This window comes from Anomalospiza imberbis, chromosome 3, assembly GCF_031753505.1.
Source record: "Anomalospiza imberbis isolate Cuckoo-Finch-1a 21T00152 chromosome 3, ASM3175350v1, whole genome shotgun sequence".
Taxonomy (NCBI): domain Eukaryota; kingdom Metazoa; phylum Chordata; class Aves; order Passeriformes; family Viduidae; genus Anomalospiza; species Anomalospiza imberbis.
The window spans coordinates 49,815,542-49,830,842 of NC_089683.1; the positions used below are offsets into that span (position 1 = coordinate 49,815,542).

At 38.2% G+C, this 15,301-nt stretch overlaps 1 protein-coding gene and 1 long non-coding RNA gene across 6 annotated transcripts in view; one reads left to right on the forward strand and one right to left on the reverse strand.

The window, feature by feature from the left end:
• Window positions 1–15,301, reverse strand: part of CEP85L (centrosomal protein 85 like) — a 133,426-nt gene that overhangs the window by 12,575 nt on the left and 105,550 nt on the right. For all 5 annotated transcript variants that reach the window (XM_068184350.1, XM_068184352.1, XM_068184349.1 and 2 more), the window contains exons 4-7: window positions 13,654–13,775; window positions 4,125–4,242; window positions 1,899–2,075; window positions 86–238 (exon numbers count right to left, since the gene is read on the reverse strand). In XM_068184350.1, the coding sequence (XP_068040451.1) occupies window positions 86–238; window positions 1,899–2,075; window positions 4,125–4,242; window positions 13,654–13,775 (570 nt within the window). The remainder of the gene's footprint in view (window positions 1–85; window positions 239–1,898; window positions 2,076–4,124; window positions 4,243–13,653; window positions 13,776–15,301) is intronic.
• Window positions 14,218–14,811, forward strand: LOC137469903 (uncharacterized). The gene is made up of 2 exons (XR_010996774.1): window positions 14,218–14,484; window positions 14,716–14,811. It is a non-coding gene; the product is annotated as an uncharacterized lncRNA (long non-coding RNA).

Sequence of the window (15,301 nt, forward strand, 5' to 3'; positions counted from 1 at the left end):
TTTGAAACAGTAAAAGATTTGAGAACAGGTATTAGGGAGCTTACTTATATCTTTTAAATGTAAAACAAACCTCCCTTTACCTTACCTGTTTAGTCTGCCCTTCTATATCATCCAGTGTTGGAAGGTCAGCCAGGTATTTTTCTAAAGTTTCAATTCGTCTTTGTTTTTCTTTGTTTTGCTCAGACTCTTTCTGGCATTTCTTTTTCAGGCTATTAATATATCGGTCTCTGGTTTTAAGCTAGAAGAAAGAAAGAGTACATGCTTTATGATAACAGTAAAAAATAAGTTTGGAAGCAGAGGCTGCTAACTCTTCAAAAATTGTATTCTCAGCTGCATGCGTTGGCTAAGAGAAGGAAACAAAACCAAAAACTATTAATCCCAACAGCTTCAAGTTACAGGCCCACATGTGTCCTCAAACCACAGCTGCTTCACCTCTACCCAGAACAATCCATGTGCCTTATGAACAGAAAACACAACGTTCAAAACTTAAAATACTGTTAATTCTTTCACCCACTGAAATGTTCATATGCAACAAATAATCAGGATACATTTTAGTTCCTCTGGACGAGGAAAACAACTTAAAACATGAGGACCAAGAACTTAACCTACCAAAAATGGAAGCCAAAACCCTGATTTTGATGCAGTCTGACAATCACATCAGAGGATATCAGATCAGAAAAGCTGCTTTCTTAAATACCTTTTCTGTAGCAACTTAATTTTCTATAAGCCTGGAAAATACTTTTTGTATGATATTACATTTGTTTGTATTCCTGGTACTTCTTTTGCTTTATTACCTAGATCAAAAAAGTGGAAAGAAAGGCAGGGAAAAGGAGTATTTTCCACTGTCCCTCCCTGCCCTCTCTCTCCTCGAGAGTTTTTTGTTCAGTGCACAGAATGGATGGGTGTTAAGGGGCAAATCAGGACTGTGCAGTAAACCAAGGTCCAAGCTACAGACCATGCTGCTAACACAAGCACTGCTGCACAGGTCCTCACCACTGCTTGCCAGTTCCTACACAGTGAGTAATCCAGGCAGGAAAAGCTCACAAAGGAGGAAGCAGCAGTATCCAATTTCTGCTCTTCCTGCCTCAGTGAAAAGCATAGTGAGGGTTCAAAGGAAAAAGTAAGGCAGAATTTCGAGATGAATTATGCATTCTTCTTTGTCTTCCCACCTGACACTTCACTGTATCACACTGCTTGTATCCCTTGAATCTGATTTAATATAAATTAAGCCCAGTAATTAAAGAAGATGAGGTAACAGTGGCAATGTATCCCTAAAAATTAATTAGGAACCCCTTGGTCAATGGCACATTCCTGCTTGCAATAAAGGAAGGCTGTGAATACATTCAGAACTACCCCTGGGAATTCCTTATGCCTGCAAAGAAACCCTTTCTCAAAACAGTTCCAAGAACACAGCTATCTTTGTCTCAGTCTAAAGTCCACTCTGCACATTCTAAGAAAGCTACAAGAGAATAATTCCTACAAAATAGGCACATACAGGCTGGTAAGTGCATCTCAAAGCTTGAGGGCCACATTTACAAACCACACTAAAAATAAGGATTTAGTTTTCACAATATATGTTTTTAAATTATATTTTATTTACATAATAAACACTACAAGCTACAAGAATGAACAGCTTTTTTTTTCTAAAGCTTAACCAATACCTGATTAAAACTGTTGCCATGATTACCATTTTACCTAGTATCACTTTCTAGGATATATTCTCTGCAAGTCCAGATTTATCCATTACCAACACCTGAAATCATTAATCTTTTTCTATCATGGATAGTTTAGTGATCTTTTGAAAATAATTCATACACCCATACACTGAGTTGCTTTCTAGCAAGTATATGCTGCTGCAACAGTGACAAAAAGAATTTTGGAACAGGAAAGACACTTACTTTCTCCTCCATCTTCTTTTTCTCCTCACTAGATTTGTTTGAAAGTTGTTTCACAATTTCACTGAGTTGCAATTCCTTATTCTCAGCTGCTGCAATCTTTCGCTCAAGCTCCTCGAGGTGGGATGCTGATCTTTCTGAAATGTGAGGTTGCAGTGGTGTGCTGTCATACAGTGGTTGCTTGTGAAAAGAAATAAAATAATCACACAAATGAACACACACACCACTGTACATTTGAACTGCAGAGTAGAAAACAGTCCTTCCTTTTTTTTTTTATCTGTCAGGAAGGGTGGGGTTTGATTTTTCAAACATTGAAATAAATGGCAACAGCATGAGTTTCAGGAATCTTAAGCAAAAAGACAAAGAAGCTAGACAACTTTGCACTCATAATAAATGCACAAGAACACTGGGTGGCTACTTTCCCCCTCATATTTATGGAAGATGTGTGATCCCAAAATAAATCCCTATAAATGCCGATAAAAAGCATTTTCAAAACAAATCACTACCACTGCTTTATCATATCATCTCCTGGGAAGAAAAACACTTTTAAATTGCTATAAATTTACTGAAGTAAGAGAAACTTCAATCTCAAGAAGCTCCTAAAGAAGAACATCAGTATTAGTCAAAGCTTAGGGCTATCACTCCTGGGTGCAGGAACAAGCCTGAGACTAGAGCTACAGTCAGAAGGCAGGTCTCCTATTTTCTGTTCTCTGTATCAGAACTTCCATCTCTACTGCTCAGAGACAGACAAGCACAAAATGGAAGTTGGCTGCATGTGGGATCAAAAAGGAAATGCATCCCATTAGGCTTTCAATTTCAAAATTCTTTTAATAAAATAAATTGGTTATCTTTAGAAATACTGTCTGTATAATTTCTTTAACTAGTGACATTCCTTCAGCAAAGTATTAAAAGATTAAAACCTTCATTAAACTAGATTTGCTTTTATAAATTTGTCTTATAGAAGGCAAGCAGAAAATCAAATAAAAAACAAGCAGAAACCCAAATACATTATAAACTTTCAAACTTCTTTAAATTATGAAAGACAAATGCACTTGCTGCTTTATTTGAAGCATAACATACTAAGATATGTGCACTAAAATTTCAGTTTCTTCACTTCCTTTGTTTGTCTGGGTTTTTTTGTTTGCATCTTCTCTTCCTCCCTTCCCACCCCCCCCAAAAAAAAAAAATTCTTAACAAATTAGGTTAAGATTAAATTAGGTTAAAACCTTAAATTTCAAAATATTTTGTAAAAGAAGATCTGGAAGCAACAAAAGCCTAGACATTCCTAGATGTTTCAAAAAGTCTCTGTATACCTAACTCCAACTGAGGCTCCACTTGAATTTCTCTGCTATCACACAAACCACAGTCTCACCTGATGGACAGCTGTGTTATTCCAAGTACACAAATAATGTCATGCTGAAGTATGCTAGCTGAGATCCTAGTGCAGTGTTTGTGACAGAAGAAGATAACATAATAAAAGAGGGAGAGAAAAGCTATTTCTCTGCATATCTGCCTTTAACAATCCTTTGCTGCATTGCCTTTTAGATATGCCAAGGCCTGGAGATGAAATTTGTGTGCTATAAGCAGCCACAGTTCTCACACTGATCTGCATTTCTTGGTGAACCTTTGCTATCTCATCCTTATGCTACTTGATACTTGTGCTAGGTAGATGAAACGTATTTCTCAAAATACCACCAGACATTCCCTTTCAGACTAAGTGCTCCCTAGGCGTACTAGCCCATATCCTTTTCAGGTTCTTGTCAAAAGGTATTCCACCAGTCTGCCTTCTCATATCTCCTCCATCAATTCTATCCATAAAATCTAACCATCTAACCAGGAGGGCAGTACCTCCTCCTCTTCAGCAAACCTCTCATTAGTTATTTTCAGATACTCTCCTATCAAACTATTTTTATCTCCCTGTAGGTCTACCATACATGCATGCTGTTAAACTCTTACTCGTATAGTGTCACAATTCTTCATTGCTATCTTATTTTTATCAGACTTCAAGTATGTACAGGATTTTAACAAAACTTAAATTTCTACAAATATAAGGTAAATTACAACACTTAGAGGAGGTTTTCTCTACACAATTTGCAGCTATGCAATTACACAGCCATCAATAATCACAAAAGCTCTACACTCTGGCCTGCAGAAAAATGTGAACATGCTTTTAGGTGCCAGGTACTGGGGCAGTGGAAAGCTTTGCTGAAAAAAATGTATTCATCCTACCTGTAAGTTAGTCAGGTATGGTTCTTCGCAGTTCACAAGATGGCTCAGTCTTGCATGTTGAGCTCGTATTTCATTCTCCCTTATCTTCTGATGTAAACTGTTAATTTGCTGATTCTGCCTGCAATACACAAATTTAAATTCAGGAAAAAACAAAAAAAGGAATGGAACAGAGATTAGAAAAACAGAGATCTTAAGACTTATACTGAAGAATACATTAACAATGGTGTTCAACTATCCAGGATCTACACTAGCTGTGGGCTTCTTCCCACTGCAACCAGACTGCAACTGTAGAAATACAATTTAAAAACTCTTAACAATTTTGTGTGGGTTGAGGAAGGCTTCTGTTGCCATCTGCTGCTAGGGTTGGAAGTATAAGCAGGGAAAAGCATACAGAAAGCAGAACAAAACAAAACAAAAATGGCACCTTCATTTCACTTGGACTTCTGCTTGGCCCCTCTCTTTACCAGAGCTGACTACTGACAAAAGTTGAAGAGATTTACAAATCAAGGGGAACAGAAAAAACTTAGGAAGAAAATATAAGATAGTCAGCACAGCTTCCCTACAAGGTCTTGCTTTTTGCTTTCCTTAAGACTTTCTCAATCAACTGCTTTACATAAGATGTACCCTCCCCTAGGGTAAAGTACTGTGTGCTAGCACAAGTACCACGCACCAACTGCTTGGCCAGTGCACAGCAGGAACAGTATCAGCATTGTATCATTATTTAATTATAACACAAATCCTATCACTGCTTAAATCATGACTGCATTTGAACTAGGTAGGACTGCAGGGCAAACACCTGCCAGGTCTCCGCCCCAGCACAAGTCACAGCCCCATGAGCTGTGCAGTAACTCTCCATGGAGCAATAGGCACCTCAAAACCTGACCCCAGAGTGGAGCAGTCAGCACCCACCAGAAACATACAGAGACCTTCTCAATAAACTTAAAACCAATTCTGTGCACTCTGTTGGTCATTGTTTTAAAATTATTTATGTGTTTCAAAATTATTTATCCACTTGTCACATACTCCTTGAAAGCACTATATGATTTTCTGTTTATGGCTGATTGTAATTCACCAGTGCCTTCCTTCCCAGGCAGGATTTCAAGAGGCTGAATACTACAGCCTAGAGAATATGTTTTAAAATATTTTTGAACTACCCAGTGTAGTTTGAACTACATTACCATATTTATTTTCAAAATCCTTTCCCTACCCTACCAAATTCCTATTGCACAAAAGGTGCGACAAGTTATGCGACAAGATGAGACAAAATATAGAGTTTCACTAGCTTGCTTCTTTTCACTCTGCAAAGCATGAAACTCTCCATCATTATATAATCTCGCCAACAAAATACAATCTAGAAATGTTTTAAAGATGTGTAGACCCCACAACTTCTTCACATAACTAACTGCCTCTATGAAAACAACATTAACCTCATGGCACCCAGAAACAAACATTTTGTTGCATAAGCAGAGACTGAGCTTTATTTAAAGGGAATTTAGAAAGTTCAGTTGCTCTCAAAAACACAGGTTGCCTATTACAGTGGGAACACTGTCCCCAGAAGCCTCCCTATTAGCAATCTAGCAGCCCAGCACTTTAAAAAACAAAACCAAAATACAAGCATCCTTTAGCATTTAGGTGCCTCCAAGTTTCTGTCAAGCTCCTCAACCTTTAGTGCTTCCAGAAGCCATCTGAGTACGAGTGGGCACAGCCTGTGGCCTGAGCTCTGGGCATGGGGGAATCTGACAGGAATCCAGCCTTCAGACTTCAGTGCACAGAAACCAGACCCCAACCTCACACATCTGGGTTCAGTGAAAATACTGTACTTAGGCACCATGGAAACTGCTTTCCTTCACAACGTCCTTATTTTTTTCCCCATAAGTGAGCGTTGCAATTTTATGCTGACAGCAAAGGAAGAGTTACTATGTCAGTGTCATGGCACTTTTCACATGGTTTCATTTAGCCCTTTTGTCCAAATGCAAAAATCACTACCTAAAGTGTCTGTCTTAACACATCCCTTCTCCTTAGACTAGGGTAGAGGAGAACAGGAGGCAAGACCCTGATCCAAAGTCATCAATCAACCAAAGGGACTCAGAGGTGAGAATTTTGTTTAAAAAGAAAATAAATAAAAGTTAAAAAATGAAAAGAAATTAGAAAAGGCAGGAATAAAAACGATCCTTTTGGAAGGGACATTTTAGTGTTCCTTACTTAAACTGATCTTCCAGAAGGAAATGGCATTAAAAGATGCATAAACTGTAAATATTCTGTCCAATCAATTAATACAAACATGAGACTAATAACATTGTTTCCACAAACACTTCTGACACAAATCTTTCCAGCTGTCTCTCAAGGTGTAATATTATTTCCAGAACCTGGGGGTGGTAGTGCAGAAACAAACAGATAAAAAGAGAATCTAAACTCATCTCAAGGTAGGAAAAGACTGTCTGGTGCACAGAAGACTGTCACAGTTACCCACAGAAGAGTTCTGCACTGAGGACATCTTGTCTTTTTCTTCAGGTATAATGATTTAAGGGTTGTTTTTTTTTTTACTTCAGAAGCTACCTGCTTACTCCACAGAAGTGACAGGTTATCCAACATACAAGACTAAAGTGGTGGCTATGTGCTGCTCTCTGGTCTCCTGAACCAGCTTTTATATCCCATTTCCCATGTGTTAGCTATTCTAGAGAGATTATTTACAGATAACCGTATCATTTTCACAAAGTAATGACTTTGGCTTATTTCCAGGTCTTATAAACATGTATTTTGCTCCCTTTTCTTCCATTACCTTCAACTTTTTTTATTTTTGTAAATAAAATTTCAAGGCTTCAGTCATGTTTCACTATTTCAAATCAATGATATTTTGTTAGGAAGGAAAAGTTAAAAACCTGTCATGGCAGATTGTACCATTCTCTCGCCTCTCCCAGAATTACCAACTAGCACCCCTACATGAACTCCTAACACTAGAGATTAGGCTATCAAAGATGCTGAATCTGTGTAACTATTTCCTTGACATTTAAGTACAGTAGTATTCCTTACCTGTCTTTCTGCCTGCTACAGATACTTCCATTTGTAATCCCCCCATCCTGAGAATCTACTTACAAAGCAGTCCAGAATTCAGAGGAAAACTTCTACTGCTACTTGACCCCAACTTAATCTATTGATTAAGCAAAAAGAAAGTTGGAACCATAACCATGAAGCATCAATGGAAAGAGAGGGAGGTCTCTATTTTGATTCAATTGCAGTTCTGTCCTTTAGCTCAAACAATCCCCTTTGAAAATTCAAGTCAGCACAGAGGATGTGATAGCAGAGAACAGCACTTAGCTCAATGTGCACAAGTCTTGACTGTCTTCAAAGACCAGCATTAACAAACTGCTTAATATACAAACTGTGTCTCCTGAAGTCTCAAAAATATTTGTATGACATAACTGACATTCACGTAATTTTCTCACATTCACACAGGACAAGTGTGTATACATGCTTATACAGATACTCACATATGCATTTATCTGGAAATAAACTGTATTTCTCAAATCTGGAACCAGCTCGCCCATTCTCCATAAGCCCATCGTACCCCTTACTTTAACACGAAAGAGCCTTTAGAAACCCACATCTACCAGAGAAGCACTTCGTCCCCCCAAATTCTAAGTTATTCTTTTTAACTTTAATTTTTAAATTAGCATAAACCTAAGTTCCACACTCCAAGTCAAGGTAAGATCAGTATCTTTAAACAATTCAGGGACCTTAGAATACAGCTTCCTCCACCACAGAGGGGACACTAGTAACTTAAGAAACCAAATGACAATTGATGCTTACCGTCAAAAGTCACAAGTTAACAAGAATTTGCTGCTTTAGGTGAAAATGTCTGAGCAGATTTCTTCAGAATCAGGATACAAGGTAAAATACAACCTGGATCCCTCTGAATTACAGGTATTAAATTTATTCCATACTGCAGCTGGAGGTACGCTGCTTTGTTTTGTTGCTTAAGAAGTTGGATGCAAATTTTTATGCCCCTTTGTTTTAGAGGCATGATCTCTTGGGACCAGAAGTCCAAACGTGCAGAGTACTGATAGGGAAAGAGATCCTTAGTACACAAAGTCCTAAAAACAATGTGAATACGTTTTCCGGAATTTGGAAGATAATGCCAAAGAACACCAACATCAGCAAAGCTTATGAGAAAGGATCTCAAATTTCCTATGCAATAAAGTCTTCTTTTTTTGTGAAATTGTTGTAAGTGAACCTTTCTTCCAATCAAAGCAGAACTTGAAGGAAGGAGGGGAATACTACCTTTGGGAGTCAAGACATGATTTCAGATCTGTATGGATTGGTTTTTCATGGCATTTTTGAATGACTTTTCTGAATTGCATAAAGTTTGAAACGGGGGTGAGGAATGAGAGGGACACAGACACAAATGTCACTTTGGAGAGAGGACTGCACTCTCCCTCCCATGGTGGGAGCTCTTCAACTTCTGTAGTCTCCTGCCAGGACAAACACAGAGAAACTCTTGCACCTCCCCTGTAGTTCTCTGCCAAATACTAGAACTTCCTACAAATATTTAAATCCTTGGAGTATTAAATCGTTTAGCACTAGTTCCACACCACACAACCACAGCCAGTGAGAGACAAGCGCTCAGCCTGAGGGAGGCCTCAGTGGCCAGTCTGGACACTTCAGGGAAGATGTGCTCATCAGCTGGAGAGATCTCAAAGAATAACAAAAACTACTTGATTACTAAAAAACGTTACCTAGGAGGAAAGACTAAGTCATATAAGGAAAAATTTTCTAACATTTGAGCTAATTAATCACCAAACTGCCCAACCCAGAAAGGCTGTAGAATAGCTGGTATCGCACATAACCAATAGTGCAAGCATCTAGTGACAGACTACTGCTTGCCTTCCCTAGGGCCTGGCAGTTGGCTTAAATAGGTCTTTTCTAGCCCTACATCCTCTCATTATTGCCAAGATTTAGGCTATTAGATGAAAACTAATTTCATCAATGTAACTAGCATTCACATCTGGAAGAGTGACCTTTTAAAACAGCTAAAATAATTACTCTGTAACAAAACCTTCCAGAATGTTTACCAGCTCAAGACATACAGAAGTCTCATCCACAAGTTACCTGGGTGATCAGTGATATTGGAAAAATATAAAGGTACCCTTTTCATGCTTTTATTGGAAACAAAGTGTATTTTACACAGCAAAGCTGTCTGAGGAGCTTCCTTGCAGCTCCACTCCCTGCACAGGGCTCCCTGTTATACACACATGCACTCACCACATGGGCAGTATAAAGCTTCAGGTTCCTCAAAAATGGCATCAAGTTATCACTCAGGTGGATATGCTAATGCTGCAGATCTTAACAATCCAGTCGAAATTAAAAGAGCTACAGCTTTATATTAGCATTAAAATGAGCACTTTCAGAGCATATACAGCTTCATGTCATCTACTGAAATCAGGACAATTTGATACAAGGCGAAGAAAATCTACTCTTCTTGTCTCAGTGAAAGCATCTAATCCTAATTCAGATATGGATTTAAAAGTTAATGATTTAGCAAGTGCTTTTAGAATGTACATGTTGTTACACTCTGAGGGATAACAGTTATGCACTAAAATTGTACTTCCAAATCTACCTTTCCTTAAAAAGCTGTTCAAATGCTCTTATGCTGTCTGCAAGAGAACACTGCATGCACAAGTGTTATTCTCAGCAGCTTGTATCATATGTCCAGATATTTGCCATTTATTCACGTACCTACCGCATGCAGCCCCCGCTACACAAACTCTTCCAGGACCACACTAGAGACATCTACAGTGGCAGGTCAGCCTCAAGAGACATTCAGCATTGCACCAAACACTTTCAATGCATTTTCAGTGCATTCACTTGCAATTTCAGTGGTGTTAATGTACTGAACAGAGGAACAATGTGAAGAATTAAAATGTGACACTGATTTTCTAAACCAATGCAAACACTGCTGGCTCCCTCTGGCGCTAAATATAATGCAGTGTTACATATTAGGCTGCCAGAGAAATAAGGCAATGATATAATCCAATTATTTAGTACAGCAGGTGACAGACATTACAGTAATAAGTGTTGCAGCAGGAAATTTCCTCTTACAGACTACATCCTTAAGTCCTCATTCATGGCCTGTGCAACAGTTCTTATGTGGAAAAAACATGAGACACACCTTAAAGAAGTGCCACTGTGTTCTGGTACACACACACAGAGCAGGCTCGCTTTCTTGCACTATGTTTTCACTTCCTGAAAGTAGAATTTTCCCCTCATTTTCTTAAGAGTAGACTTAAAAAGCATTTCTGGTTTCTACTTATTAAATTAGCAGGGACTCCTAGAGTAGTTTTAAAAAGCAAACCAAAACCACTTTTAAACCTATTCATTTATGGTGTGTACTACTGAAATAAATGCTGAACAGACTACACAAAATACATCATTTTAATTTATCTATTACTAAATCTGCTGTTCAACACAGCATACAGATCAAAATCAAGGGACTTGTTCTATTCTCAGGTTCAAGTGGTTCTTTGGGATTTAAAAAACTTAAAAATGCTTGCATTTCCAGTGATACACCAAAGTATCCCAATTCACACTGTTAAGCATTACTCCTTGAATTGTTTCTGTAACTATTGGAAACTTACTTGCTACTATTCCTATCTGGTAGATTTCCAATGCAAAAGAAGTAAATTTAATAATCTAATCTGAAAGGGCTGATTTTTTTTTTTTTTTTGCCTTTTATCTTTTTGTAGAAAAGTTGTAGAAAAGCAGGCAGCATGTTTCACTTTCCTTCTGCTCTTCCTCCCTTTTTTAACAAAAGTACAACAGCCTAAAGATACTACCCTGTAGAGAGCATCCACTTCCTACTTATCAACAGATTTAAGCACTGCTATGAAGAATAAGGTGTGTGATGTTAATCTCCTCCACTTCCTCAAGAAGTGGGACACTAGTACAATTCCCAGCAAAAGAGTGTTTAACCTTAAAAAAAAAGGTTAATGACCCTGTGGATGAAAGGGAGGCTGGTGACACTGGCAAGAGGGAGGTGTTTCTGTGTACCTCTTTCCATCCAGCTGCTCCTTGTACTTGCCAGCAGCAAACAGCTGGGTCTGGGGCACCATGCTAGCTGCTGTCCCACTCCTCTGGCTACCAGGCAGCAGGAGGCTAACCCATCTCTCCTGAGCTTCTGTCCCCCTACCTACCAGTTTGTAAATTCAGCATATGACTTAAGGAGACTACACCTTTTAAAACTCCATGAAAACCACACGTCCAAAGGGCCCTCTTAGCAACCTCCTACCTAACCTCACTCAACAAATTACTTTCTTCTCTCTTTCCCCAAAGCAAAAATACTGTAATTTAACTACCACAATGTTGAATTAACTACACTTTAGCAAACTTTATGTTTTTAATTCTAGGTCACTGTTTCCAAAGAAATTCAAACTCTGAAAAGAAGTTTAAATTAAGCTCAGGAAGACCAAGAGCTGGAATACGTATGTTTACTCCCAAACAAAACACCATTCTGAAGCTCAGTGCAAGAAGACCCTTTGTTCCCATGTGCTAAATACAGGTAATACCACATTTTCAATTAGTGCTGCTTTGTGCCTTGAAGAAATGTAGTTTTCACACTTAAGCCTCATTAACACCCCATCTAATAAGAAATGTAACACTAGTGCTTTTTAATGGAGTTCTATTTCAAGGTTTTTGCATAGCAGATACATACCATTTTATTCATGAGTGAAACCAAAATATTTTTATTGATCACAGAAAGCACTACCTCTTCTTAAAAAAAATTTGAAAATAAACAATCTGTTGTTAAAACTTTGAAAATATGCAACATCGATTTATACTAATCTTGAAAATACAAAGCCACTGATGTTTCTATTTCATTTTCAGGCAAATATTTTGCTCAAATTGAAATTTAATATTCAAAGAGGAGCCTGTTCTGTGATGCACTGTTACACTGCATTATTACAAATTACAATATTTAACACCAAGTATCTACTTGAATATGTATCACTAAATGGTCTGTTCCATTTCAATAGCTTCCAAACTGTGTTTTGCCTTTTTGACTGAATGAAATTATCTAAATGGACTTCTGGTAAGAAATCGTGAAAGAACTGTATTCATTATCAGGAAGTCAGACAAAAGAAATTACTTGTATGAAAAAAGAACCAGCACACTGTCACTGGGTATCAAGAAATGGCTTTTCTTCCTCCACATGGAAAGTCTAAGGTAACATTAGCAAGCAGCCCGACTTGCAAACAGTTGCTTCAGAAAATTCTCCCGTGACTGTAAACACACTTTCAGTGTGAGAACAACAACACCAACTGCATTTTTAGCTGCCAGTGTGTAACAAGCCTTCATGCAGAGTGCACAGGATGATAAGCCCAGCACAGGCACTGAAGACCACCCCAGCCATCATGAGCAATGTACTCACAAACACTGCTGACAGCCTGGGCCCCAGGAGGTGGGCTGCAGGTTTGCTACTGCAGCATTACTACTGACTTAGCAAGCCTGAAAAAAACCCATTGTAATTTAGATGGCCTTTAAGCAGCTGATCAAAAGGCTCTGACAGAGGAGATATAAACAACAGCTAAAGATGTTTCCATTTTAACTTCTTACCCCCCTGGGAGATCACCACCTCCGCAGGAGAGCTGGTGGAGAGGGATGGTGAGCTCATGCCTCAGTTCCTAATTGTCCCACCTTTGCTGCAGCAGCAGGTAAACACACACATTAACATCCTACATCCAACTGGGAACCCAATGCCAACTTCCATCGCTGAAAAACCACCACAGGTACTGGCCAGAGTGCTAGGGGGCAGAAACACCTTAAACCACTGCAATTCCTCATTCTGTTGCAATAGAGGAATGAACAGATCTTGCACAAGAATAATCCTCCTGGTACTAGAAACTGTGAGTTTGGGTAGTGAGTTGCTATTAAGGCCCATTCAGATTGACAGGAATTTTAATACGAGGTTATATATTTATTGACATAAAGATTCTGGATTTAATGATTTAATTTTTTTTTTTTTATCAGAACGATTTGTATGAGGACTTGAATAGGATTTTACTGCTGAGTATTACTACAAAGGTCTGTTTCTCAAAGCTGTATCAACTGGCTTCTAATATATTGCATTTCTATACTTGTGATGGAAAAGAAAATTGGTACAATGCAGCTGACCAGTTTTCATCTTGGAAGTCACTTCCAAGACCTTACAAACAGAAAGATATCCTATACACACCTGTAGCCTGGTAAGAAGCTAAGAGGGGAACCTGACAGCAGAAGTGGCTGTTTGACTCACTGTTCCTTTTCCACTCCAGAGGCATTAAACCTCCTAAATACATTTCCAACTTTGTGTAAGACTTTAGGCCAGCTGCCAGTCTTCTCTCCCAGCAGGATTAACTCCTACATACTTGTGCATAAATAGTGACTGGACTGAAACCCAACAACTTAACTAAAGAAGTAGCTCTCCTGAAAGCCAGCTTTTACACTGTAGCTTTAGCTTCATCTAATCTAATTAATGCAGCAGGAGCTGGGCACTTACCTATCAATCACAAACTCTTTCTGTCTTAGCAGCCCTTCTTTGATTTTCATGAGAGATTCCCAGTTGCTGGAGTCCTGATAGCTGGTAGCTGGGTAACTTGAACGAGATGTTCCAGGTGAAACCTGCATAAAATAATTGTAGGATTAGGCCCCAAAATAGTGAAAGTAAATAATGTCCTACATATAACGGCATTTACAAAATAGCTTGCTCTTACAGAAACCTAAGAACTGTTTTTCAGTTTAATTCAGATTTGCTTTGTATAAAACAACTGGATTTATAAGCAAATTTCTGGAAACAAACTTCAGCTGAGTGTCACTGATTTTATAATTTCTCTACTGAACAATTCATAGCTCTGAAAGCAGTTTGGAATGAAAATCTCATTTAGAATTAACTACATCATCAAGAGGAAGACCACAGAGCGTTCATATCCTGCTGCAATCCTTGTGGCACTTCAAGTAACAGGGCTGGGTAACTTCAGACCAGCTGGTAATGGCAGGTAACAGTTGCCACTGCCCCATTCAACTCCCACTTGTAACGCCGATTTACAGAGAAAGAGAATTTCCCTTGATATGTGTGCGCTTAAAACACAGAATATGGGAACGTAATTCTGGCTAAATTGTAAGAGAACAAAACTCTCACAAGTAACAGGTTTCAGGCTTTCTATTAATTTTCACAAAAGCCAGGCTTCATGGCTTGCAACAAACTGAGGATAACTACTGAACTAAATATGAACCAACGTCATGGTTTGGAAGAGAGGTAAAAAAACTGGGACATTTAATCAAGAAAGCATTTATTATAAATTTATTGTAAGTATTTGCATCAGGAATTCATGTAAGGAAAGGTTAAAACTAAAGCTTCTGAGATCAAACTGAGAGATCCCAGCATCAGCTGCTATGAGGTATCATTTAATCTTTCACCAGTTTTTTGAATCACTGACAAAAGAAAACTTATTATCTGAGAGGCATCCTGGACAATGCTATGTTTTCGAAAAAGAGCAGAAGGAAAAAAAGTGAAAACACAGCTATTAAAAAAAACAGCTTTAGGCTATTTTTTCTTTTATAGCTCCACAATGTTTTAAATTTCATCTGAAATTACAACAAACTATATTAAGACCAAGACATATGATCAACAATTAAAGTAAGTTAAAAAATTTTCAAGCACTCCATGCTTCTTGTCAAAGTTTTACTGTGAATTATAACACTGAATGGAAAGAATTCACCCTTAAACCCCAATACCATGAGGTACTAAAGTCAGAAGCCAATTCCTTCCAAATGTAATCTCTTCTGTAACTTTAAAAAGTATTTCTTCCCATTCAGTCTGGTTCAGTTCAATCCCCAGCTTGCCCACTGATGTGTTTCTGCACATTTATTCTCTTTTAATTTATAACCTAAAACCAGATAAGATGACAAGACTTGCCATTTCTAAAAATCTTTCAAGACTGAAAGACTCCCACCTCACCCTCCATCCCCCCAAGTCCAATCTATCTGCTTCAGGGAATATTTCTTTTGCTTAACAAACTGGATAGATTCAATAGTAAGATGAGTTATGAATGATTAAAAAAACAAACAAACAAAAACCAACCACAAAAACCATCAACTGTTCTACGCATTAAATACTGCATGCCAATTAAAAACAAAATCTAAACTGA